The sequence below is a fragment of the Pinus tabuliformis genome, chromosome 1_1 (genome assembly GCF_031772625.1).
Source record: "Pinus tabuliformis cultivar Carrire ecotype Pingquan chromosome 1_1, CPIR1, whole genome shotgun sequence".
NCBI lineage: Eukaryota > Viridiplantae > Streptophyta > Pinopsida > Pinales > Pinaceae > Pinus > Pinus tabuliformis.
In genome coordinates, this window is record NC_142297.1 from 938,237,703 (window position 1) to 938,262,263 (window position 24,561).

Consider the following 24,561-nt stretch of genomic DNA (forward strand, 5'->3'; position numbering starts at 1 on the left):
ACTTGTTACTGAAAAAAACTTTCTTAATGTTCAAGGGCTCAAGGCCAAGAACCCCCTCTTGGGCCAACATTCCCAATTTTGTATCCTTAGATAAAGGTCAGGAGGAATTCCCTCAGTAGGTCCCAAAATGGTTGGGAAGGGAACATGCATCCCTTGCAGCACAATACTTATCGACTTCATTCTCCTTGGTCATGTAAGTAGGTGAGTGGGACAATAGACTTTTTCTTAATGTGCCCTATGATGATAAGGAGGCCTATTACGGAGCTTGGCACACATACCCACTTTTTCCATGCACTAAAGGAGCCAAAATAATAGTTTGTACCTACTTAATTGATGTCACAAAAGAATTAAAAGGAATATTTGAATCGTCTAGTCTAGTCAAGTGGTCTCTATTTCGAGACCCAAGGACCAAATATCCTTTAAAGGATGTGTCTCGACGTTTATCCATCTGTGAAGACGCCAAGTTGCTCACCACATTAGAAACCTCCCAACCTTTCCAAGACTAACCACCTTAGAAACACATTGGAAATTTTGTAATCAAGTGTCCCATGGCATGACAGCCCATGCACCTAAAGGGAACACCCTAATAATTAACCTGTTGTTGGAAATAAAACGACCCCCAAACGATATCCAACATATTCGAAAGGCCCCCTATGAAGTCAAAATCCACTAGGACCCAAACAACCCTTTTTATCTAGAGCTCCTCGGCCACCCTCGTCCACATAGCAAAAATTACCAATCTTATTTGCTATCTCCTTAATGTTTATATTGGACCAAAGCTCTAGCGGAAGCCCCAGGAGCTTCACCGATAGAAATTTCCACTTAGGAATATATAATCGAATCTCTTCAGTCTGTATAATGACATTGAAGAACTTAAAAATTTTGAATTTCCATCCCAGCCATAATATTTAGAATGTACAAATAACTATCTAAAACAAAATATTTACAAATCTAGGCTTTAAAAATAAACTTTATCTTCACTATATATATATATATATATATATATATATAACAATGTTCCACCGAGTTTGCGGCGCAGGGAAACGTGGGAGCAGGGATATGCACAAGGGAGACGTATATAAGCAACCCCAAAATTTAGGGAAATTTCTGGGAAACTGGGAGGTAAGAGTCGTAAAATTTATTAAATTATTAAACTTTAATATATAAAGATAAAAAATAAAATCCCAACAATATGTCAATAACTAAGTTAGTAAATAGTAAATCTTAATAATTATGAAATGTACATCTAAGTATGATTATCATTTCGTATTAGGCTATTAGGAATCATAATTATCATTTGACAATTTTGCAATCATCAATGTAAAATTGTAAATCTAAAAGTAAATTACTAAATTGAATCCATCATTTGACATATGCAATGTTCCATCTAAATTCATCATTTGGAAATGGGATTAATATTATGCAAGATACATCTAAATTAAATTAATCATTTGACAGTTGAAATTACACAATGCACATAGAAAGTAAATTCATCATATGACGATGAAAATTATGCTAAAGTCTAAAATAACCATAGAATAATAAACTAAAAATAAACATAGAAAGAAGTGAAATACTAGTAAATTTCTCAAAAAATACTAAACGATAAATAGCAGCTCCAATCCGGTTGCTCCAAATTGCTCCAAGTCACAAAATTAAAATTGTAACTCCAAATGTCTCAGGCCCCAGTAGATGGTAAATCTGAATCACAACAAATTGTAGAAAGAAAATGATAGACAACAAGGAAATCTTGGGCCACAATGTAAAATGCCGAGTAAAAGTAAAAGGAAAATGTCGAGTAACAAAGTAAAATCATACAGTTAATAAGAAATTTTTATTTCATTTTGTTTTAATTATATTAAAATTTGCAATTTTTTTATGTTTTTAATTGTTATCTAGACGGTGGGACACTTTTCATCACCGGCAAAAAAAGTCCCCGAGAGTTTCCCCTTACAAAATTATTTTACACTATATTAAAAATTTAAATTATTTCAAAAAAAATTAATAATAACTCAATATTATTTTAACTAATACTTTATTTTACAAATTCAAAATATTTTGAAATAACACCATATTATTTCTTAATATTGAATTTTAAAATTATTTCGAAATTAGTAAAAATATCCAAAATTGGTTAACGTCACTTTAATATTATTTTAGCGAATCTTTTACCTTATAAATTGCTTCCAGATATGTCGAATACTATGAACTACGTTGAAATTTTGGAGAAAGAAAACTGAGAAAAAAAATGAGAATAAAGATACTCAACGGCTGTTTAGCTGATATTTGAGAGCACGTTTAAAACAGCAGAATCGAACGTTTCAGTCGGGGTAGCGGTCTGCGCGTTGCAATGAACAACATATGGCTGCATACCCTGATAACTATAATTGTAAACATAATGATCGTCATAACGTAAGAAGCAGCCGTCTAGTTGAATGAATCCAGAGGTACTGTTTTGACATTTCTCAAGAGCGTTGTTTTTATCCTGGTTGCACACTGTTGGCATAAAGAGGAAGTTAAATCTCCTCGGCGCTGGAAAAGGCCATAAACAGTACTATTGCATTTTTTCCCCTCAACACTAGAGGTACTGAATCCACTTGTAGAAACGTTGAGCACCAATGATTCCAAAACCTGGTTTAGATGAAGCTGGAAGATGCCACCATTTGTATACGGGCTATTCCCACAACTCTCCCCATCCCAAATTTATAATCCAGACGTTTTTATTTATAAATAAACTTTTGAATTTATTTTATATTAAAAATTTTGTATACTAAACCGTTATGCACATATATTATTTGATTATTATAATTAATTTATAATTTTAAAGGTGAATTTAATGTTTTTTTAATAATTATTTGTTAAAAAATAATGATATTTTAAAAAAATAAACTTATAAATTAAAATTAAAATTAAAAAAAAATTATATATAATTATGAAAATTGTGTATAATTAAAATTTACAATATTATTTTCTATTTATGGTTATGTTGATGAGTATATTTATTTTGGAATCAAGTTTTTAGAATTTTGATTTAACTATCAATAATTATTAGGTAGATGGTAGAGATTTAATCTCCACTTAATATTCTAGAATATTTTTAGTAGTATACAAAAATTAAAGGTTGAGAGTTATCTCCAAAATATTTATGTCATTTGTCTCATTTTAATTAATTTGATTAATTAAAACAAAATGTCATATGAACAAGTGTCATACGGAGTGAGTTATAGTTTTGTAGACATGTAGTAGTAATAAACCATGGTATTGGGATATAATATTCTATCAAAACTTATTTATAGATTAAGAATCTCCATGGTGAAATGGAAGCGAATGTTTATGTTTAGGTAAATGGTAATAAGTTTATGTATTTTTTAATTTATATATGTTTAACATATTTATAATTTTGTTTATCATTACGAATAATAATAACATAAAATAGAATTATAATTTAATTATTTTTATAATATTTTTAAATTTAAATATCAGATGCATCATGAAATAGGTGTTTTGGTGTTTATTATGGGTTGATACCTATAAGTGTTTACCAAACAATTAACCTATATGGCTACACTAGTATAATCCATATGTTAATAATGCATACATTTTTGCTAATACTTTAATGATGCTTCCATGCATGGGAAGATATTTCTTCCATAAAAAGAAAGGGATTTCTTATATATCATCATTAAGTGTATATTTTTTGAAAATTGATAAAGTTGGTAAAGCCTTAAAACATATTTGGAGTTCTTCACACATACACACAAACATATCAAATGGAGTTAGTATCCAAGCTACATAAATATCTTATGAAGTTTGTATATGAGCTCTATAAGTGTGTATTTCATGGTGATGAATATGTGGATCATATTCAAAAATCTAGTCAAAATGAAGATATTAATAGAGAGATGGAAAATTTTGTTCGTCATAGCAGAAATCAACTAGTTCCTTAATTTAAAGCTAAAACCAAAGAAACCAACTCATCCAACATGTTAAGGAACATTTGTATACAAGCTCTATAAATAATTTATGAAGTTTGTATATGAGCTCTATAAGTGTGTGTTTCATGGTGATGAATGTGTGTATTTCATGGTGATGAATATGTTGATCATATTCAAAAATCTAGTTGAAATGAAGATATTAATAGAGAGATGGAAAAATTTGTTTGTTGTTATTTATGCAATAGAAATCAACTAGTTCCTCAATTTGAAACTAAAACCAAAGAAATCAACTCTTCCATAAAAAACATATTCTTTGCTAGGCGAAATTTTAAGATTCATACTTATGTTAAGTGTGCAAACATTGGTAAATTTTATTAATTCTTTAAATGAAAACCATAAAATTTATTTTTATAAAACGCTCGACCATAGGACCTTTAGGTACTCGACTATTAAGGACCCTTTAGGGGGCTCGACTGATAAGGAGAGGAGAGGGAGAGGACCCTCACCATATGAATATTCGTATCTTCTAACGATTTCATATAGTTTCTAGGAAACTTGGCCATTTTTAGAGTAAAATACATTCATCGTTTAATATTTGTGAGGATTAATTAAAGAAAATGTAAATCAGCGAATCATTTTCTTCTTTTTTTCAAAATAAATGTAAAATTAACCCATAAAAAAAATACATCCCATAGGATTTCCCTTGTCCATGGCCTTTATATCCCACATTGAGTAGAAAGTCCTACTAGAAAAATCATTTTTTGGTTCAAAGGTTCATTTAAAGCTTTTGAGTTCAAGAAATTTTAATAAAATTGTAAGCCATTTGTTTTCATTCTTTAATGATTAGCAAATGCCTTAGCGAAGGTCTTGTGTTGTGGATTGAGGATATGTGCATGCTGCTTAAGCTTGATAAGTTATGTTTAGAGCCTCATATTATCATTTCCCTCCACAAAATATGGTTAAAGACTTGAAGTTGTTGTTTCCTTAACATAACCATGGTAAAGGTCTTCAGACCTAATTTGTAACAACTACAGTTAAAAATCCATGTAATAAAGTTAATAAGGAAAAATAATAACCAAGGTCATGGGACACCTATTCCAAGCTAAATGTCGGGAAAAAACATAGTGATGGGGATCATTGGTGATTAATTAATGGCCATGGAAACTGGCAAAGACAAAGAGGCATTAATTGACATTTATTTATGAAAAGAAAAGAAAATAAGAGAAAAGGAAGATGAAGGGTCATTGATTTGCATGAGAACGAAATTGAATGGAAAATAGAGGAAAATGAGAAAAAATAGACACCTCATTGATATAAAGGCTTCTAAGAATCAGTTCATGGTTTTTCTTAGTTTTAGCTTGGAACTCTCTCTCTATCCTCTCTCTCTCATACTCTTGCACACTTAGAGTTTTCTTGGAGCACTGTGACATACCTTAGATTTGGAGAAAAAAGGAAGATGAAAAGCAAGAAAGTGCAAGGGAACATCGAGATTAGTAGCTACAATGGGTTTTCTTTGCAGGTACTAAGTTTCATGTATGATTTCCTTGCTAGTTTTGGCATGCATGGTGTATGCATGTGGTTGTTAGTTATGATTTGTCATTGGCATGGAGGATTGGCTGAATTGACAACAATTTTTCCTAACATTGTCATTTCCTGGATAGCCATGGTATCGTGGGTTTCCCTTTTGTTTTCTGTTTGGTGCTCATTTTCCTTATGGATATGGGTTGAGTTATTACTTCCTGGAGCCTTGGTTGGAAAAATTCTTTGGAAGCCCTGGAACAACTTGGGTTGAGTTACTAGCCCTGGAAGCCTTAGTTGGACAAATGCTCTCGAGCCCTTAGTGGGTTGAGTTACTAGTCATGGAGCTTGATGATTAGGCTATATGTTGTTGATAAGTATGTTATAGATTAACTTGTTGTTGTTATATGATAGTTAACTTAATGATTAGGTTATATGTTGTTGATAAGCATGATATATAACATGTTTTTATTATATGTTAGTTAGCTTGATGATTAGGGTTATTACATTAAGACCTTGATGTTATATGTATCATACTAAGTTGGATTGGTCTATGCAAATGGTTAGGGTTATGACATTCATATATGAATCGACTTATTTGTTACATTGTGTTGTATTAATCTAGTCTGATTGTGCAGATGTGATTATTCTCTATGAATGATAAATGTTTATGAGCTTATGATGTGAACATGTTAGTTAGTTACTGTTATGGATATCATGATCTTATTTGTGCTTGATTTGATGTGTTGTAAACTTATATCGTGCTAACTAGATTGATTGTGTAGACAAGATAGCCTCCCCTAAGATACATTAAGGTATGAGTTTGCTTATGTAGTATACTTGGTGCTTCATTGTTTGATTGTGTCATCTAGTTGATGTTTGAGTGTTTGGTGTCTATTATGTCGTCTAGTTGATTTATCTAACATGGTACATTTATAGTTTGTTGAATGTTTGATTTATTGCATGATATGAGTATGAGTTTCTAAGATTGCATTAAGAAATGATCTTGTTTTAAGATGGTCGTACTAACGCATATGTGTTGAGATAGCTGATAGTTGTAGCATTGCGTCTTATGATTGTTAGTTGATTATGACCTAGTCGTTAGACTTGGTAAATGTTGATTTCAAATTTATAGACATGATGCCTTGATTTGTGGAACATGTGACTAACATGTGTGAACAGTTGCAAGGAAACATGCTTGGAATCAGCATGGCAAGGTAAAAATTGATGTACTTATATAACCAATAGTTAGGTGAGGTGACATTACATAGTAAGCCTCGATTAAAACATTGTAAAAAAGGTAAAAGAAAGGAATTGGGCAAGAATTCCTTTGGCTATGTTTGGAAACCCTAATTCCAAAAGAATGAGTGCTTTGCATACAGGAAGTCTTCTTAACCTTGATTTCGTTTGACATTATGTGGGCATGTGCTATATTCATGGACATGTATTTGACAAGTATAACAATTGGTTTCTAGTTATAGCTAGATCTATCAAGGGAATTGGAGTGCCTTGAAAGATGACACAGATATGTCCAACTACAAGGCAATTTGCTTGGCACAACAAGGTAAGATAACTAGTATATTGTATATTTATTTTTGCGCTAGAAGTTATATGTTTATGGAAATATGATGCAGGGGATTGCATGGCAAATACTGCCATGAAATTATGAAGAAGGCTGAGGTTGATCTTTCCATGGAAAAACTGGGAACCATGGGGATTGAGTCATGGCGTCTGCTGTTAGTCTTGTGCTTTTGGTATTTTGTGATTTTCTTCCGCTTGATTTGCAGTTTTGTTGTGTCTAATGCATGGTCATGCCACTTTGTTTTTGGTGTCATATTTTTATTGGTTTTCATGGTTTTCTTTTTATTTGTTTCTTGTGCTTTCCTTTTAAGTTTTGAGTCTTGGGAATTGGTTGGGAAAGAGGAAATTTGGTGCAGCTCAAAGAGAGATGAGTGAAATCAAGTAGGCAATGTAAGACTCAGATGAAGTTGGTGCATGTATAAAGGAAGTCGAAGGAAAGAGTATGAAAACCAGTTGGACTGGTTGGGTCCATTGGTGTAACTAAAAAATGACGGGACAATCATGAGGAAGGTAACAGGAATGGTAAAGTGAATGGATGTGAGGCATATGATTGCTTGGCTATGTTGGGAAGGGTTGTTCTCAATGTTGTGCATGTTGTCCATGGATAAAGGGAGATCTCTTAACCTTGAAATTATGGTATGTGGTAGTTATGTTGTGATCATGATTGTGTTGATTTCTATATATGTATACATATATCTATGTATGCATTTATGTCATGTCTTACAGGGTCATCATGGATCATGATTGTGTTTATGCTAATGTTTATATGTATATATGTGTGTATGTATGTCATTGTCTAAGAGAATCATGATTTTCTTATGCTAATGTTTATATATATGTATGTATGTATGTATATATCTCACTGTCTAATATGGTTGTCAGGGATCATTCTTGTGGAGAAATGATTTCTTATGTAGGTGAATGACATTAAGAGGTTCTTGGTTTATGACGAATAAAGTGGGAGAGTAGTCTTGACAAATCTACGAGGTCAATATCATGTGGTTATGAATTTATATTATGTGATTATATTATGTCTATGCTATGGAAAGGCTATACCGAGGGATACATCAGCTAAATGAAAGCAGTGATATCCACGCCATGTTAGGATAAGCATGGTGTAACCCCCTGCTCCCACATCTACCCAAGCAACCGATCAGTTGAGGTAAAAATGCGATGAGAGGCCACTATGGTATGATTCGACCTCCTAAGTCACATTAAGGAAGTGGAACCAACAAAAACACACCATACAGACATTCAACATCAGCATTAGGATCCTCAGGAATCAATCCAACCTTTCCGCCAACCAATCTCTGGGTCCCACAGAGCTTTTGGACCACTTGACCTATTGACGCTCTCATGCTATGGGAATGCCAACGTTCAGGGACCTTTGGACACTTTCACAGGCCTATAAGCCAGCATCCAGGAACTTTTGCACAGTGTTGTGCCAGTGTCCCTGGCATTTGAGCCACTTTTTTAGGCCCAAAGCCCATGTCACTACCCAGAGTAGAATGATATCTTCATAACAATAAGATGATAGGCAAATGACAGTCCAAAAGAAATTACTTGAATAATACCTTGACTGGACCCCTACTAGCCATGATAAGCATTTTGTCAAACATATCAGGAATATGTAATCTATAGGTGTAAATAACAAATCTGAGCATAGGGGTCTCATACTTAGGTGAGAATCTCTAAGAGACATTTATTCCTCAACACATTGACTTCCATTTCAGCCATTAGGTCGTTGATACATTGTTTATTCATTTACAGGTAAAAATATGATGAGATGCATACATAACTACTGTCATAAAACATATATATAACCAATAGAATACCAACATAAATACCATTGAAAACACATCCATATAAACTAGTATAATAATCATAAAAATACAAGGATAAATAACCTCTTATTGATGATGCAAAATCCAAACCTGGGATGGGACTTCTATGTTCCACCCGACCGTAGAATGGCGTGCCAAATCTCTCTTCAACCATTCACCCCTATGCCATATTCCAAGCATGAATGTGGGATCTCATAGAACAAATCAATCCAAAACCATCAAGGGCTTCCAAAGGCCATCCACCTCAACCCATCAAACAATGATTCCACCTCACGGTCGGAAATCACAAAGCCATTATAATATTGGTCTCTATCCAAGCCTTCGACGGATTCTAGAGCATTTGTTCCAACCAAGCCTTCAAGGACTAGTAACTCAATCCATAGCCGTTGTCGGGCTTCAAGATAATTTGTCCAACTAAGGCTTCCAGGATAGGTAACTCAACCCACCAAGGGCTTCCAAAGCGTTTGTCCAACTAAGGCTTCAAAGACTAGTAACTCAACCCAAGCTATTACAGGGCTTCCAGAGCGTTTGTCGAACCAGGGCTTCCAGGAACTAATAACTCAACCCAAGCTAAGGAAACATGAGAACCATCCAAAACAAAACAAGGAAATAAGCTCGCAATCTCCATGGTTATCGAGGAAATGGAAAGGCTAGGCAATCCACTTTCGATCTAGGCAATCCTCCATGCCAATGATAGATCATGACCAAAAATCCACATGCATATGCCATGCATGCCAAAAATAGTGAGGAAACCATACATGCAACTCGGTACCTACCAGAAAATCCCATTGTAGTTGTTTATCCAGATGTCCTCTTGTGCTTCCCTACTCTTCCTTATCCTTCTTTCTCCAAAAATCCAAGTATGCCACACTCTCCAAGAGTGCTCCAAGAAAACTCTAAGTATCCAAGAGTATGAGAGAGAGATAGAATAATGGGAGATCTCCAAAACAGAACTGACAAAAGGTTACCAACTGATCATCAGAAGCCTTTTTATTAATGAGGCCTCTATTTTATTCATTTTCCATTATTTTCCTTCATTTTCCTCCTCACATGCAACATGTGACCTTTCACCTCCCTTTTCTCCTAATTTCAATTATTTTCATAAATAAATGTGCCAAAATGTTATTTTGCCTTTCCAAAGCCTTAGCCAATTTCCTTAGCCAAAATCAACTGATGAACACCCACACTAGGATGTCTTGCCCAACATTCAACTTGGAATAAGTATCCCATCAACTGTGGTTATTATTTTGCCTTTATTAACTTTTATTACATGGAATTTTCACCAGGGCTATTACAGAACCCTCCCCCTTGGGGAAACACCGTCATCAGTGTTCAACAACACCTATAACCAGAATAATGTTGTAAGAAAAACATACTTCTGATGGAGCTTTATAACATAGATCATTGCAATATTTACAATGATCAACCCGCTGAGAAGAAAAACAACATGATAACATAAAAAACATAGCATCATAATGACATGACACCCATACCACTTATTAGAGCTTTATAACATAGATCATGGCGGTATTTACATCCATATACATATGTACATATACCAGAATCACCAAAATATATACCAAGATATATATCAAAACACCATACCAAAATTGCTTTGCCTCAACCTACAAACAAGGAAGGATACATAGCCCGCATCTGATCCTCCATCTCCCATGTAGCTTCATTGGGCCCAAAGTGATTCCATTACACCTTAACTTGCTTGATTGCTCAATTCCAGAGCATGATAACATTTTTCTGCAATATACACTGAGGCTTCGGCCGGAATTCTCCATCTGATTCCACCTACAATACAGACCAGTCAATCAAATGATTATCATATTTAACATACTTCTTAAGTAATGACACATGGGAAACATCATGAAATTTCACTATCAGAGGCAGTGCAAGTCGATAGGATACTAGCCCAATCCTCTCAACAATACTCAAGGGTCCACAAAAATGTGGTGCCAACTTGGTACGTGATCCAATATGTAAAGAGGTCTTCATCAGTTTGATTTGCAAGTACACATGTTCCCCAACCCAAAACTCCTTGAACCACCTATTCCAATATACCTAGCTACTATTCCTATTTTGTTTTCCTTTAGATTCTTCTCAATTACCTGCATTTCCTACTCCATGTCTGCCAACATGTCCGGTCCAATCGACACCCTATTAACTAGATCAATCCAACTGATGGGAGTATTGCAACTCCGCCCATACAATGCCTCAAACGGACTCCTCCTCAAAGATTCCTGATACCCATTGTTGTAAGTGAACTCTACCAGTGGAAGATACTCTTCCCACTTTGGGTGTTGATTCATCATGTACATCCTCAAAATTTCCTCCAGTATCCTGTTGACCCTCTCTATTTGCCCATTTGTCAGCGGATGATAAGTTGTACTAAAGGCCAACTCTGTGCCCAAACCTGCAAATAACTCCTTCCAAAAATTGGAAGTGAACTTTGTATCCATGTCTGACACAATCTTATTTGGAACACCAAGCAATTTGACCACATCTCTGATGAATACCTATGCTACATCGCTATCTAAGAATGTAGACTTCAATAGAATGAAATGTGCAACCTTTTTCAACCTATCCACAATTATAACCATGATGGAATCATGTTGCCTCACTATCCTCGGAAAACCTTTGATGAAGTCCATGGAAATGACTTCCCATTTCCACTCTGGAATCATAATCGGTTGTAGCAATCCACCTGGATGCTTACGCTCAGACTTCACACGCTGACAATCAAAACACCTAGTCACAAACTCGGTTACATTCCTCTTCAGATTCGTCCAATAAGAAAATATCTTCACTCTTGTCAGTGTCTTTCGATAACCTGGGTGACTTGAATATGGTTTCGCATGAAACTCTCTCAAGATCACCTTCTTGAGTTCACTATTTTATGTCACGTGTATCCTATCTTTGAACCTAACAAACCCATCTGTTGTAAGGAAAAAATCCACATCCTGTGCACCTACACCTGTACCACCACATGTACCTATACTTGTACTACCACTTGTACCTATACCAGTACTTTGCTCATCTAAATTCTTGGGAGCTACCCACTCCATGATGGTCGTTATCTTTTCTAGATTACTGCAATGCCCTCCTTGGAGACAACATGCCCCAAGTAGTGTACCTCAGTTTGAAAGAAACTACACTTGTTGAGATTAGCATATAAATAATGCTCTCTCAACAACATCAACACTGCTGCTAAATGCTTGGCGTGCTCTTCCTCATTTTTAGAATATACCAATATGTCATCAATGACCACAATAACAAACTTATCCAAATACGAATGCAACACACTATTCATCAAGCACATAAATGTAGTTGGAGCATTAGTTAAGCCAAATAGAACTACAACAAACTCATAATTCCCATACCTAGGCCAAAAAGTTGTCTTGTAAATGTCCTCCTCTTTGATGCATATATGGTGATATTCGAATCTGAGATTAATCTTTGAGAACACTACTTCTCCCTTCAACTAATCGAATAAGTCATCAATCATCGATAATGGATACATGTTCATGATGGTCACTTTGTTCAACTATCTATATGTTAGGTCCCTATACTACTAGTGTAGTCTCGTATTTTTATTAGTGCAACCCCTTTATTGTATTGTTGTGCCCATGTAGTCAAGAGCAGGGCCATTGTGGGAAACTGGTACCCAATAATGTCCATTGATTTCCATGAGAGTTTTATGACCGGTATGATGGTTTTAAGGTAGGGATATGCCTTGGTTTTTGTATCTTCGACGCTAGGAAGCCTTGCTAAGGGATGGACTGCCTAGGATGGGGGTGTCAGCAGAACTTGTAAGGTGAGTGACTACACAGAAAGGGTGATCGGATTACTTGAGCGACTGTGTAGTAGAGAAGGGAAGGTCGGGGATGGATTTGCTTTGTTCATTAGCATTTCCATATGGAATCAAATGCACATTGGGAGTGTGCCCTGGAACGATGAGTTGATAACTATTCACTAAGAGGACAAGTGGTGCAAGATTATAGCACTAGACATTGGATGTAGATTTGACCTTGCAGTGGATTCTGGACTTCTTGGGAAGGAGGTGTATCCTGGTATTACTTTGAGGGTGGAGGTGTGAACCTCTAGATTCCCTTATTGCAGATACATACATTGTATCCTTTTATATTTTGGATGAGAAAATGTGCATATGTGTATATCATTGTAAATATTGGATCATCTGGATTTATAAAGCTCCATAGACAGTATGGTTATTTGTTGGTTGAAGAAAATGTGTATGTGTGTATATGTGGTTATTATTATAAATACCGTAATGAGTTAGGTTATAAAGCTCCTGTAAATGGTATGTTTTTCATGTTTTAGCAAATGGTAATTGTAAATACTGGAATGAGCTATGTTATAAAGCTCCATGGGTAGTATGTTTTGTTTTCAGCAGTCTTGCTGGGTACATTGAACACCGAGGACAGTGTTCCCCCAGGGGGATGATTCTGTAATAGCCCTCGTTAAAATTCCATGCAAAAGTATATAAGACCGCAATCGTTGGGAAGAAAATAGAGGCCTCATGGATAAAAAGGCTTATGAGTATCATTGGGAAAGCTTGGTCAATTTAGTTTTGGTGGAGCTCTCTTCTATTCTCTCTCATACTCTTGGAAACTTAGAGTTTTCTTGGAGCACTCTTGGAGAGTGTGGCATACTTGGATTTTTGGAGCAAGATGGAAAATGAAGAGTGAGAAAGCATAAGAGGACATCAGGATAAATAGCTACAACGGTTTTCGCTTGTAGGTACCGAGTTGCATGTATGTTTTCCTCACTAGTTTTGGCATGCATGGAACATGTGTGTGGTTTCTTTGTTATGATATGTCATTGGCATGGGGGATTTCTTGGATTGACAGTGGATTTGCCTAGCCTTCCCATTTCATGGATAGCCATGGTGTTGTGGGTTCATTTCTTTGTTTTTCTAGTTGGTTCTCATGTTTCCTTTAGCTTAGGTTGAGTTATTAGTTCTTGGAAGCCCTGGATGGACAAACGCTCTAGAAGTCCTGTAACAACTTGGGTTGAGTTACTAGTCTTGGAAGCCTTGGTTGGAAAATTCTCTAGAAGCCCTTGATGGGTTGAGTTACTAGTCCTGCAAGCCCTGGTTGGAAAAAGGATTTGGAAGCCCGACAACATTTGTGGGTTGAGTTACTAGTCCTGGAAGCCTTGGTTGGAACAAATGCTCTTGATCCCTGGAAGGCTTGGGTAGAGACCAATCAGATGATGGTTTTGTGATGTAGACCATGAGGTGGAATCATTGTTTGATGGGTTGTGGTGGTTGGCCTCTAGAAGGTCTGGCTGGTTTTGGATTGATGTGTTTTATGAGATCCCACATTCATTCTTGGAATATGGCACGGGGGTGACTAGCTGAAAGAAATATTTGGTGTAGCCATGTCTACGGTCGGGCGGTATGTGGAAGTCCTGAACTTAGTCAGATTTTCTTATGTCTAATAAAATTTAATTTCTCTTGCTTTTTTACTTATTTATATGTGAATTTAATGGTTGTTATCTCACTGTTATTCTCATGGCTTTATGCTAGTTATAAGCATGGTTAATTGCCTGGTTCATGTCATGGTTATTTCATATATTTACTTGTAATTATTAAAATTATGGATGCAAGACCTAATTGATGTCATAATAGTTCAAGGGAGAATGTGGTGATCCTTCTTGTAATGTCTCATAAGAGGTTTTAGTCATTCATTCTATGTCTTGTATCCTAGACCTGTAGATTGCATTGATGCCAAGTGTTTGACAAAATGTCAATCCTAGTTGGGGATGGTAAGGCCTAGTCCTGGAGTTAGTTTTTGGTTTCTTAGCAATTTCATCATTTGTTTAATGGATTCCGGAAGTTACAACAAGTTCTGGGAAGTGGTCAAAATTTTGGGCTTGAAAAGTTCCTTACATCCCGTGGACTCTCACACAGGTATGCTATAAATAGTCCCTAAACATAGACATGCAGGCTTGTGGGAGTGTCCAGAGCTCTCTGGACACTGTCATGCCCATAGAATGGGAGTGTCTAGAGGTTTAATAGCTAAAAAACGGACCCAGGGACATGATACCTGAGTGGTTGAGATGGCTCCTAGGAGTGTTGTTGCTGATGTGGAAGGTATGTTTGAGGTGTTTCTGTCGATTTCACTTCCTTAAGGTCACCTAGGAGGTTGAATCATATCATAGTAGCATCTCGTCACATGTTTACCCCAGTTGGCCAATTACTTGTGTTGGGCGCGGGATCCCCTAAGGGAAGTTTTGGGGCTTAGAGCCCATATATTGGTTAAAAATTGTAATTTCGATGTAAAGACTCTGCATTTTGTGGGTGCAAAGCGTGTAGCTTGTAAAAGAGTCATAGGGTTTTTTGCCCTTAATTTTTTTATTGTAAAGTCGGTTGTAGAGATCTACCCATGGTCTGTGGACCATGGGATTGTATAAATAGAGTGAGGCTCTAAGTAGTTAAGAGATCTAAAAAGATAACAATCACGAAGGATGAAGAGTTGAGTCATATCCGCAGAGTAAATTCTAGTTTTGGGTCGTAAAGTAGGAGAAGGCTCTGCAGCTAAGTGGGCAAGGCGAGTCGAGTCTGTAACAGTTGGAAGTATTAATAAAGAGAAGTTTCACATCATTTATGTATATTTATTTCTTGTTTTATGCATCTGTTATGTTGAATATACATTGCACTTTTAATGCTTATATGATGCACAAATATGTATAAATGTGTTGATTAAGTAAATGCAAGATACAATACCTATTTACGTGAAGTTAAGTAAGGTTTATTAAGAGGATAAGTAAGATACATGGTGTAGTTTGGGGAGATAGCACAGATTGCTACCATACCAATGTGAAAGCATCTCAACCCCTGGTTAGGGTTGCGTGAAGGATGATTATAACAGATCGCGAAGGTATTGAAGGTTAGAATAGTGCGCGGAGCGACCTACGTGAAGGCAGATCTAATTGGACTAAATCAACATCGTAGATATCTCAAGGGTGCAGAAACTTGGTTCCATCATCCCCCCATACTGCTTCGGGTGAGACTTCAGTCCGCGCTCTGCGGGCTGATGCCGAAAGGGCCAGTAGTGTAGGGATTTGTTTGCTAAATAATTCTGAACCTGGGTCAGGCCCCCGTAAGCCAACAAATGGTTCCATTGCTGAGACCAGAATCTGCATAGAGATGTCTGATGTCGTATCATTGGAATCCAACTAAGAAAGAATTTGAAGGCTGGTTGTACAGAAGAATTCATGAGTTTGCAGCAAAGGAAAACATGAACCCGTGACTATCAAAAGAAGAGTGGTTAGACTTCTACCTGTACACAGAGATCCATGAAATCTTCTTTACGTCCTTCCCTACTGAGCTATACGAGTGGATCATGAAGCTAGCAGATATCCAAGAAAGGTGGAAACTTGAAGGTCCTATTGTGTAGACCCCAGAGTTAGTGTGAAGGTTGGAAGCATCGGAGGATAAGATCACACGCACCATTAGTCATTGGCTCGATCGGATTATAGGAGGATTCATTACTGAGTTTGAGGTTGACACCTCAATCAGCTATAACGAGGCAGAGCGCTGCTTTCTCAAAGGACCGTGAGGTAAGTACGTAAAGTCTTTAAATAATTGGATTAAAATTCTATAGTGCGAAAATAAGGTTTTTTAATTACGTTCATGTTCAGGGCTACGCAAAGTGGAAACAATTACATGAACGAAGGAAATAATGGACCAAAAAATAACCCCTTGATTTCACCTCCATGAGGGGATGAGGAAGAGCTTGCAAAGGTCTCTCAGTGAAGTGAGATCCATTTGATAAGGCAAAGAATTCTGCGAATACCACCTCCACTCACACCACCACCATCTTCACCCTTACCACCTCCACCACCACCACGATTCAATATTGCAAGCATAATGAAGTTGCATGTGTTCAAAGGATTGGGAAACAAGGATACGGACCAATTCTGGTTCGTTGTAAGGGCTATATGGGAAGCGCAAGGAGTTACATATGGAAATATAAAGAAAGCGACACTAGTTATAACCTTGCAGGATCGCGCGTTAACCTAGTATATTAAGCACTCCAATGATAATCCAAATGTAGGAATCATGGATATCCAAGCAGTGCTAAATAAAGAATTTAGCAAGCCGAAGTCTGAAGCACAGTCGATCATTGGATTCAAAGAGATCACGATGCTACCAAGCAAGACTCCTTGGGAGCTAGATCAGAGGTTGAAATGTACGATTCGCGAAGCTAATATGAATCTGATGGATGGACAGCACCGCGAGTGGTTTTTTGCTTCGCTAATGCCACATTTAAGGAGTCTTCTATCACAACAGAAGATAACGACACAAGCAGAGGCCTTAGATATCGTGACGAGGTTGCATGAGACCCCGATGCTGGATACTAAATTAGCAGATCCATGCGTAGTTGAAGAATTTATGCTTTGAGATGCAGAGGTTGAATCAGGACAGGAGAGCTCGACCAAAAGTGCGCGAAGCGGTATGGTGCATAAAATTCAAGGGTCAGGGTCATGACAAGGACCACTGCCCAGTTTCCACAAATTTACTCGCAGGAGGAGGACCAATGCCTTTAAGGCTGGAAGCGCAAGCAGGACCTAGTGCGGTGCCTGCTTTGTGGTGCACAATTTGTCAAATAGCTAGAAAACATGCCATAGACAACTGTCACTTGTTACAGAAGTATACGCAAAATTCACAACAGTTTCTTTGCAACTTTTGTAGGTCGGTGGGACATGATGACTGCACTTGTAGAATCTATGAGTTAATGATGGATAGAACTACCACCTACAGAGTTCAGGCCGAAACACGGCCCCTTGACTAGACAGTAGGAAATGCGCGAACAGGATTTTAGGGGCGCGGAAGAGGTCGAGGCAGAGGAGGACCTGGAAGAGGTCGCGGACAGTTGATATGGTACAATTGTGGAGGTCCATGACATTATGCCCATGATTTCATGAACCCAACGTGCCCATCGTGTTTGTATTGCACCTTGTTTGATCATGAGACAAATGATTGTCCTTCGCTGAGAGCTAGGATACACAACAAAGGAGTGCTACCATCTCCCCTGACTCAGAACCTACAGATGATGAGGTCCGAGCCACGCGAGGAAGATCCAAATGTGAACATTGTGCCCCAAAATGGAATCACGACGGGAGTTGACAAAGGTAAACAGCTAGAAGATAGTACTTGGGTTCGCAAAGCTTCGGCGAAAGAAGTGGAGTTTGATTTGGAGCGCACTCGGGAAACCTTCATGGAAGCTAAGAAGAGCTTCGCTGTTGCCTCCACTTCAGGAATCAAAGATAGACCAGAGACGAAGATGGACACATCTATGTGCAATAGCAAAGTGTTGCAGGGTCTGCGACAACACAAGTGTAGCTGTGCTGCCACGCAGGTCGGCTGGAAAGTGACCATTACAGTCATTATTCATGATGTGATGCTTGGTTTGAGACCAAATGGAGCGAGAGGTAGGCATTTAAGGTGAACTTTATGGGCTAGATTCTTGAAAATCTACCGCCAATCGAGCATTAATGGACCGAATGTGGGGGGAACAGTTGAATTCAAATTCAAAAGGCGCTATAAATTACAAAGGTTTGTCCAGCAAACAACACTTGGCAATTTGAGAATTGAGTGGTTGCACGCCCAGATATTCATGAATCGAGATTTGTTCGATCTTTTGAAAGCAGATTCATTGCTTGAGCAGTTAACAAAGACCTGAGAGAGTTTTGGAATTGCACTATGGCAGCACCTGAGGAAGCCATGGATACCAGAGTAATGACCGCTGAGGAAGCCGCGCAAGCCATTACGGAAGTGGAAGCCCCAGAAAGTGCCAGGATAGTCGAAGAAATCCATAAATCACCACGCACGCCGAGACCCAAGAAAGATAAGTAGGCCATGATATCGGTGTGCATATCCCCTAGCATCCGTTAAGGACTAAGCTCACCATGGAAGAAAAGGGGAATGCAATCAATTTGGAGGCCGATGAGGAAGAAGAATTTGAAGAAATCCTGGTAGAGGAGGAGGATGTAGAAATGGAGGTTGAAACCCAGGGTGCGGACCCTCTTACCAGGCTGCCCGCATATGTTCCTCCATGAAAGGGTAAAGAAAAGGTGCCCAAAGACATAGATGAGAGCAAGAGCTCTCTGTAGACTCTGCTACTCCCTGACGACATTATTTTTGAAGGAGTTCACTTGGGGTGAGTACCTGTACTAAAATTTGAAGACTGGGATCTCGCAGACCATGAGAAGTTCCCACATTTGCCAATTGCGCATCTAATGCGCTAGAAGAAAGACACGCCGACTGGAATCATCGAGTTGGAGCCGCGTAAATGGCCGAGAGGTGTAGAGAAGGAAGGATTGTTAAACCTTCTCTGGGTGCCGCATTAAACCTGCTCTAGGTGCCGCATTACCATCGCGCCCCAGTGACCATTTTTTTCATCAGGCAACTGCTCTGCCTGGTGCATGATGGGTGTTTGTGGCTGGAGGAGCCCATCTCCATCACGGACCATTTGATTCACAGAATTACTCGGCTCCCTTACAAAGGGGAGGACCCAGCAAACATCTCGGAGGGAAGGAGTGATGATTTGGCCATCGCGGAGGCCATGAAGAAGAAGTTTAAACTAGAGAAGAATAAGAGAGGGTACACCATTTCCAGCATCAACAACCCTACGGTCAAAGTCGCGATGTAGATATTGGCAGGAACAGTTATGCGGAAGTGCCACGTGGATAAGTTGCCCCCGTCGGTGGTTGCACTAGCAGTGCAATGCACAGAAGGGGTCCAGTTCAACCAGGCAAACTACTTATGCGAAGAGTTCCTCGAGAACTGCCGCGAGGCACAAGAGCAGGGAAAAGCTTTTCACTATGCATGGCTTCTTTTGTCAATAGTACTGGTGGCATGGGAATTGGCCGAAGATAGCTTGTTTCAGACGATCACAAAGGACCTTCCGGAGGCAGCGAAGTACGCTTCGTTGTGGGCAATCAGGGATGCACAAAGAATAAGGGATAGCAAAATATTTTGGGTGTTCATGGAGATGAACATCAGAATGGGGATTAATCGCAAGCCGCATTTATCGCCCACGGTCTACAACAGTGTGCAGAGCTTCGCGGAGTTCAAGGCAGATTTCCACCACGTCTACATCAGGGCATGGAAGGACCCCGTGAAGACATGGTGCGAGCTACCCTATCTGCAACAGACGATGTCATGTTCACGGTCCTTGAGTCATGGCTGCCGGAGTGGCGCGCCCCAGCTAGCTCCGCGGCGGAAGCAGAGAATTCTGCCACGTAGTGGAAAAAGGAAGAGGCGAAATTGCGGATGGCATAGTTGGCTGAAAAGCAAAGAAACGAAGCAGCAACAGCTAAGGTCGAGGTGGTACGTGATGTTGTGAAGTTAGCAAAAGAGCAGCAGAAGGCAGCTAAAGAAGAGCGTGAAGGACAAAAGTCACCTTCGCTTGAGCTGAAGGCAGATACAGAGCAAGGTGGCGCGGAGCCACAGACAACATCCACCCAGCGAAAACGTCCGTGCCCAAGAGAGGAGGTAGGGCCGCGAAAGAAGTCGAAGGCTTCGAAGACTTCATTCAACCCAATCACCCTCATTGAGGGGGATCTTCATGACATTGGCAAGACGATGAGGGATGTCACTGTAGATGCCCTCCAGCAGTTCGAGGAGGAACACCAGATAGTGTTAGGGGCTCTCGGGGCATAGATACAGGAGTTGCAGGTGCACACTCCACAGGCTGGCACTATATCGACTAGCCTCACAGTAGGCACGTCCGCGACCGAGGAAATGCTCCGCGCCCGGATGAACAACACCATAGTGCTGCCAAATGGAGCACTCGTTAGAGAAAATGAGGCCGACAGGCCTATGGTCAGCGGATCGAAGGGAATCAAATTAAACATAGTTGCGCTCCCTCGAGAGACACTCTATATTTTGCAGGACGGAGCTACTGCAGAACTACGAGTTAGGGAGGGTTGCGCGCTCCAGGTAATGAGCGAGAAGTGTATCAACATAGAGCAGATGAGCCTGCAGCGTGATGAGGTAGTGGTGCAGAACAGACAGATTGTGTAGGGGGTGGAGGAAATCTGCCAGATGGTCCCAAAGTTGACCATCCAAGCAGAAGAACTAGTGGAGGCGCACATCCAGAAATTAGCAGCAGGGGTGCGCGAGGCAAAGGAAGAAATGGCCAAGGTTCAGCTGGAGTTGAACCTTCATATAACATAACTGCAATTGAAGGTGCAACCTTCAACTCCACCAGAGGTTAAGGAATAGCGCGCCATCGCAATTACAATAGCAATAACGGAGGTTAGCAATGCAATGACAGACTGCACAAAGGTGTTCGAGTAGTCATTCGAGGTTCTCACCACCCTGCAGGAGGACCCAAACATACAGTGCCTAGAGATAGAGGCGCATGAGCTACAACAGAGATACAATGAAGTAAAAGGGACCATGCAGATGGTTTCCCTTACACAGAGGCTCGCGAGGATCTAGCAGGATAAAGCGCTCAAGGAGCAGGTGGATGCTGCTCGACATAAGGAAGCAATTTTGAAGGTGCGCCTACAGTTGTGGATTGATGAGGCGTATATCATTATAGCCTCCATTGAAGTAAAGCTCTCACAGCTGCAAGCAACACAAGAAAAGGTTCAGGGCAGCAGTTCAGCCACATCAGTCTCTAAACAACACGTCGAGGAAGTACAACAGGAAGCCACTCGATGCGCTGCCGATATTGCAGCGATCTAGGCAGAATTGGGAGGTCTTTGTGCAAAGATCTTCACACCGATAGAGTGACTCGAGGGAGAGTCACAATGTTTGTGTTGGGGGCCTGTTGCAAACAGATCCTCTAAGGGAAGTATTGGGGCTTAGAGCCCATATTTTGGTTAAAAATTGTAATTCCGATGTAGGCATCCAAAGTTGTATTCAGAAAATTACTGCATAATAATAAAAAACCCTCAGAGTTGTTGCACCAGCTTTCTCGCATTGGGTTTTTCTGGGGACATTTGTCCAAAAAATACTATCACTTTTGTATATCTTTCTCTATTGTTCTGTTCTTGTTTTGGGAAAATTAATTAATTAAGTGAAGGGTGTAGTTGTATTAGCTTCGATATTTGTTGTAGGAAGCAATAGATAATTTGTTTCAGTAATTAACAAATAGGAGAAGTTTAATCAATTGTTGTAGTAGTAGATTCCAGTGGGATTCTCAATTTTTCACAGGTGGTTTAGCCCTTGGGTCCTGTAGCACCCGAGGGAAGTCAATAAGGTTTTGGTTTTGTTGATTTCACTACCTTAACTATACCTAGGAGGTTGAGTCATGTCATAGTAAATCTTCCTCTCATGTTTACTCTGGAAGGCCAGTAAAACTGGGTAGATATGAGAGGGGTGGTTACACAATTCTATTGTACAAAACATGTTAATGTCACCCATATCCTAATCCTGGGAAAAATACCCCCTTAGAAAGGGCTTATATCACCATCAGGTGTTATTCATGGAACTTTATTCTAGGAAGCTTCACTTAGTGCTCAAACCCCTTGTTTCCCCCCTTAAGTGTTATTAAACACCAAAATCGATTTTAAGTGAAAAAAGAACTACTTATGACATATGTATCACAATTAAATGCCTATAAAAAACCCCTACAAGGGACCTATGTGTTTGTATATGGATTTTCTCAAGTCTTTTGTATCCAAGAATATGTGACCATATCCCATAGTGTTTGTTTTCTATCTTTGATTATTTGTAAACTATTGTGGATATTCCACTAAGACAATTCATCACAACAAATTTTATAATATTTTACAAATTTTTTTATTTTTTTGTTCTATATTGTATGGTTTTAGTTTAAGTTACAAATTTAATATTACTAAAAAAGCATGCAAAAATTGATAAATCTTGTAATGCAATCTGCAGCACATAGCTCCATTTTCTCCGCTTTGGTATCCAAATGTTATATTCGATTGGGCGGCATAAAAGCAAGACTGGCAGATCGCTTGGGACAGATCTGTCCAATGTTGGGCTAAGTTGTAGATTTGTTTCGAAGGTGAAGAATCCTCTTCGAATACATGTGTAGTAAAAAGTTTGGGACTCCACACGGCTGTTTCGGTAATATTTGAGAACACCTTTAAAACAACAGATGCGAATCGCAAGGCAGTGGTGTTCGGGTTGTAAGCAACACCATAAGGTTGGATACCCTCATTATAATCGTAAAAAGAATAATTGTCGTAACGTAAGAAGCAACATTCTAGTTGAACGAATCCAAAAGTACTCTTTTGACATTTCTGAACTAGCTGTACTTTTATTGTGGATGCGCACCGTTGGCAGTCCGATGAACTTAAATCTCCTCTGCGCTCGCGAAGCCCATAAACAGAATCATTGTTGTTTTGCACCTCAACCCACTCGTCGAAACATTGACCAGTCGTGGAAACGTTGAACACCATCTATATTCTTTTCCGAGGTCTTTTTATTCTGTTTTCATTTTATTTAATTTTTTTATTTGACTTAAAAATTTAGAATACTGGTTCAAATTGAAAAATATTGATATTAAATTGTAAAATTTAAATATAATCAAATTTTTTTCCCAAAGAAGTTATATGAGAGTGGGTATTGTTATGTTTTGATGTGATGTCAACTCACACTAAGGAAATTGTGGTTCTCATTATATTTGACAAGTGTATCATTTTATTAATTATGGTATGAAGTTGGCACAAAGTTAAACCTCATTTTCATATTGCAGGTAATATAGAGAGGTACAAGCGGACAAACAAGAAAATATTGATAGTATAGACTACAAGCTAACTATTCTAGCAAAAAGATTAGAGATTTTATTTGACCACCTATTGTTGATGCCTAGATATTCTACCCAAAAATATGTCAACCTTAATTTAGCAAGTATATTTATAAATTTCGATTTACAAAATGTTCTACTTAAATGAAATACCTCAAAATTATAAATTTATATTATTAGTCTCATTTCCTTTAAAAAAAATTATTAACTAATTTTTTATTATAAAAATAACTTAAAAATACATAAAGTTAAAATTTAAAATATTATTTTAATTAATAAACCCCCATATAAATTTAAAATACAATTTTACACGATAAACATCAAAACACGTCCTCCTCAATCAATTTAATAATTATAAAAAAATTCAAATTTACGCGTCTGGTTTCTTTATTCGTTTCCTTATTTTTCTTCCGAAGTCATTGAATAGTCGTCGTTTTTATTAGAAACAAATAATACAATTATCAAAACCTCCGAATTCAAAGTGATTAAATATGCAATTTTTTAAAGCGTCGTTTACCTACTCGATTTCTCGAAGGCGTACAATGGGCGCTTTTATATTCGAATTAAATTTGTATGATTAGCATTACAATTTTGTAATTATTATGAGCATAGATTTATTTTAAATGTAATTATTATGAGCATAGATTTATTTTAAATATAAAATTAATATAAGTTTAGAAAGATTTAATTTAGTTAAGTGAGTTTAAATTTTTTTTATGATTTAATATTATTTAAATGTTTTGTATAATTATTTAATTTTTTAGATTTATTAATTGAGTACTAAAATTTTTAATAATTAATTATTACAATTTTCAATTATAATAGTTTATAATTGAGATGTTTTTATTTATAATTAGTTTTAAATTTAATTTTAATTGATTATTATAATTTTAGTCTTTTAATTTTTTTTTT

General features: G+C 37.9%; 1 protein-coding gene across 1 annotated transcript; it reads right to left on the bottom strand.

The window, feature by feature from the left end:
- Positions 1-21,085: 21,085 nt before the first annotated feature.
- Positions 21,086-23,302, bottom strand: LOC149217562 (cysteine-rich repeat secretory protein 55-like). The gene is made up of 2 exons (XM_089390283.1): positions 22,779-23,302; positions 21,086-21,242 (listed from the first exon to the last, which is right to left on the bottom strand). Exons 1-2 carry the CDS (start codon positions 23,300-23,302, stop codon positions 21,086-21,088), a joined length of 681 nt encoding a protein of 226 aa, XP_089246409.1.
- Between the last annotated feature and the right edge of the window lie 1,259 nt (positions 23,303-24,561).

Excerpts from the sequence above, each read along its gene's own strand:
- LOC149217562 (XM_089390283.1), bottom strand. The coding sequence starts at position 23,302 with ATGGTGTTCAACGTTTCCACGACTGGTCAATGTTTCGACGAGTGGGTT. Across the intron at positions 21,243-22,778 it reads AGCGGAGAAAATGGAGCTAT|GGTGGTGAGAACCTCGAATG; the intron begins GTGCTGCAGATT and ends GTCCTCCTGCAG.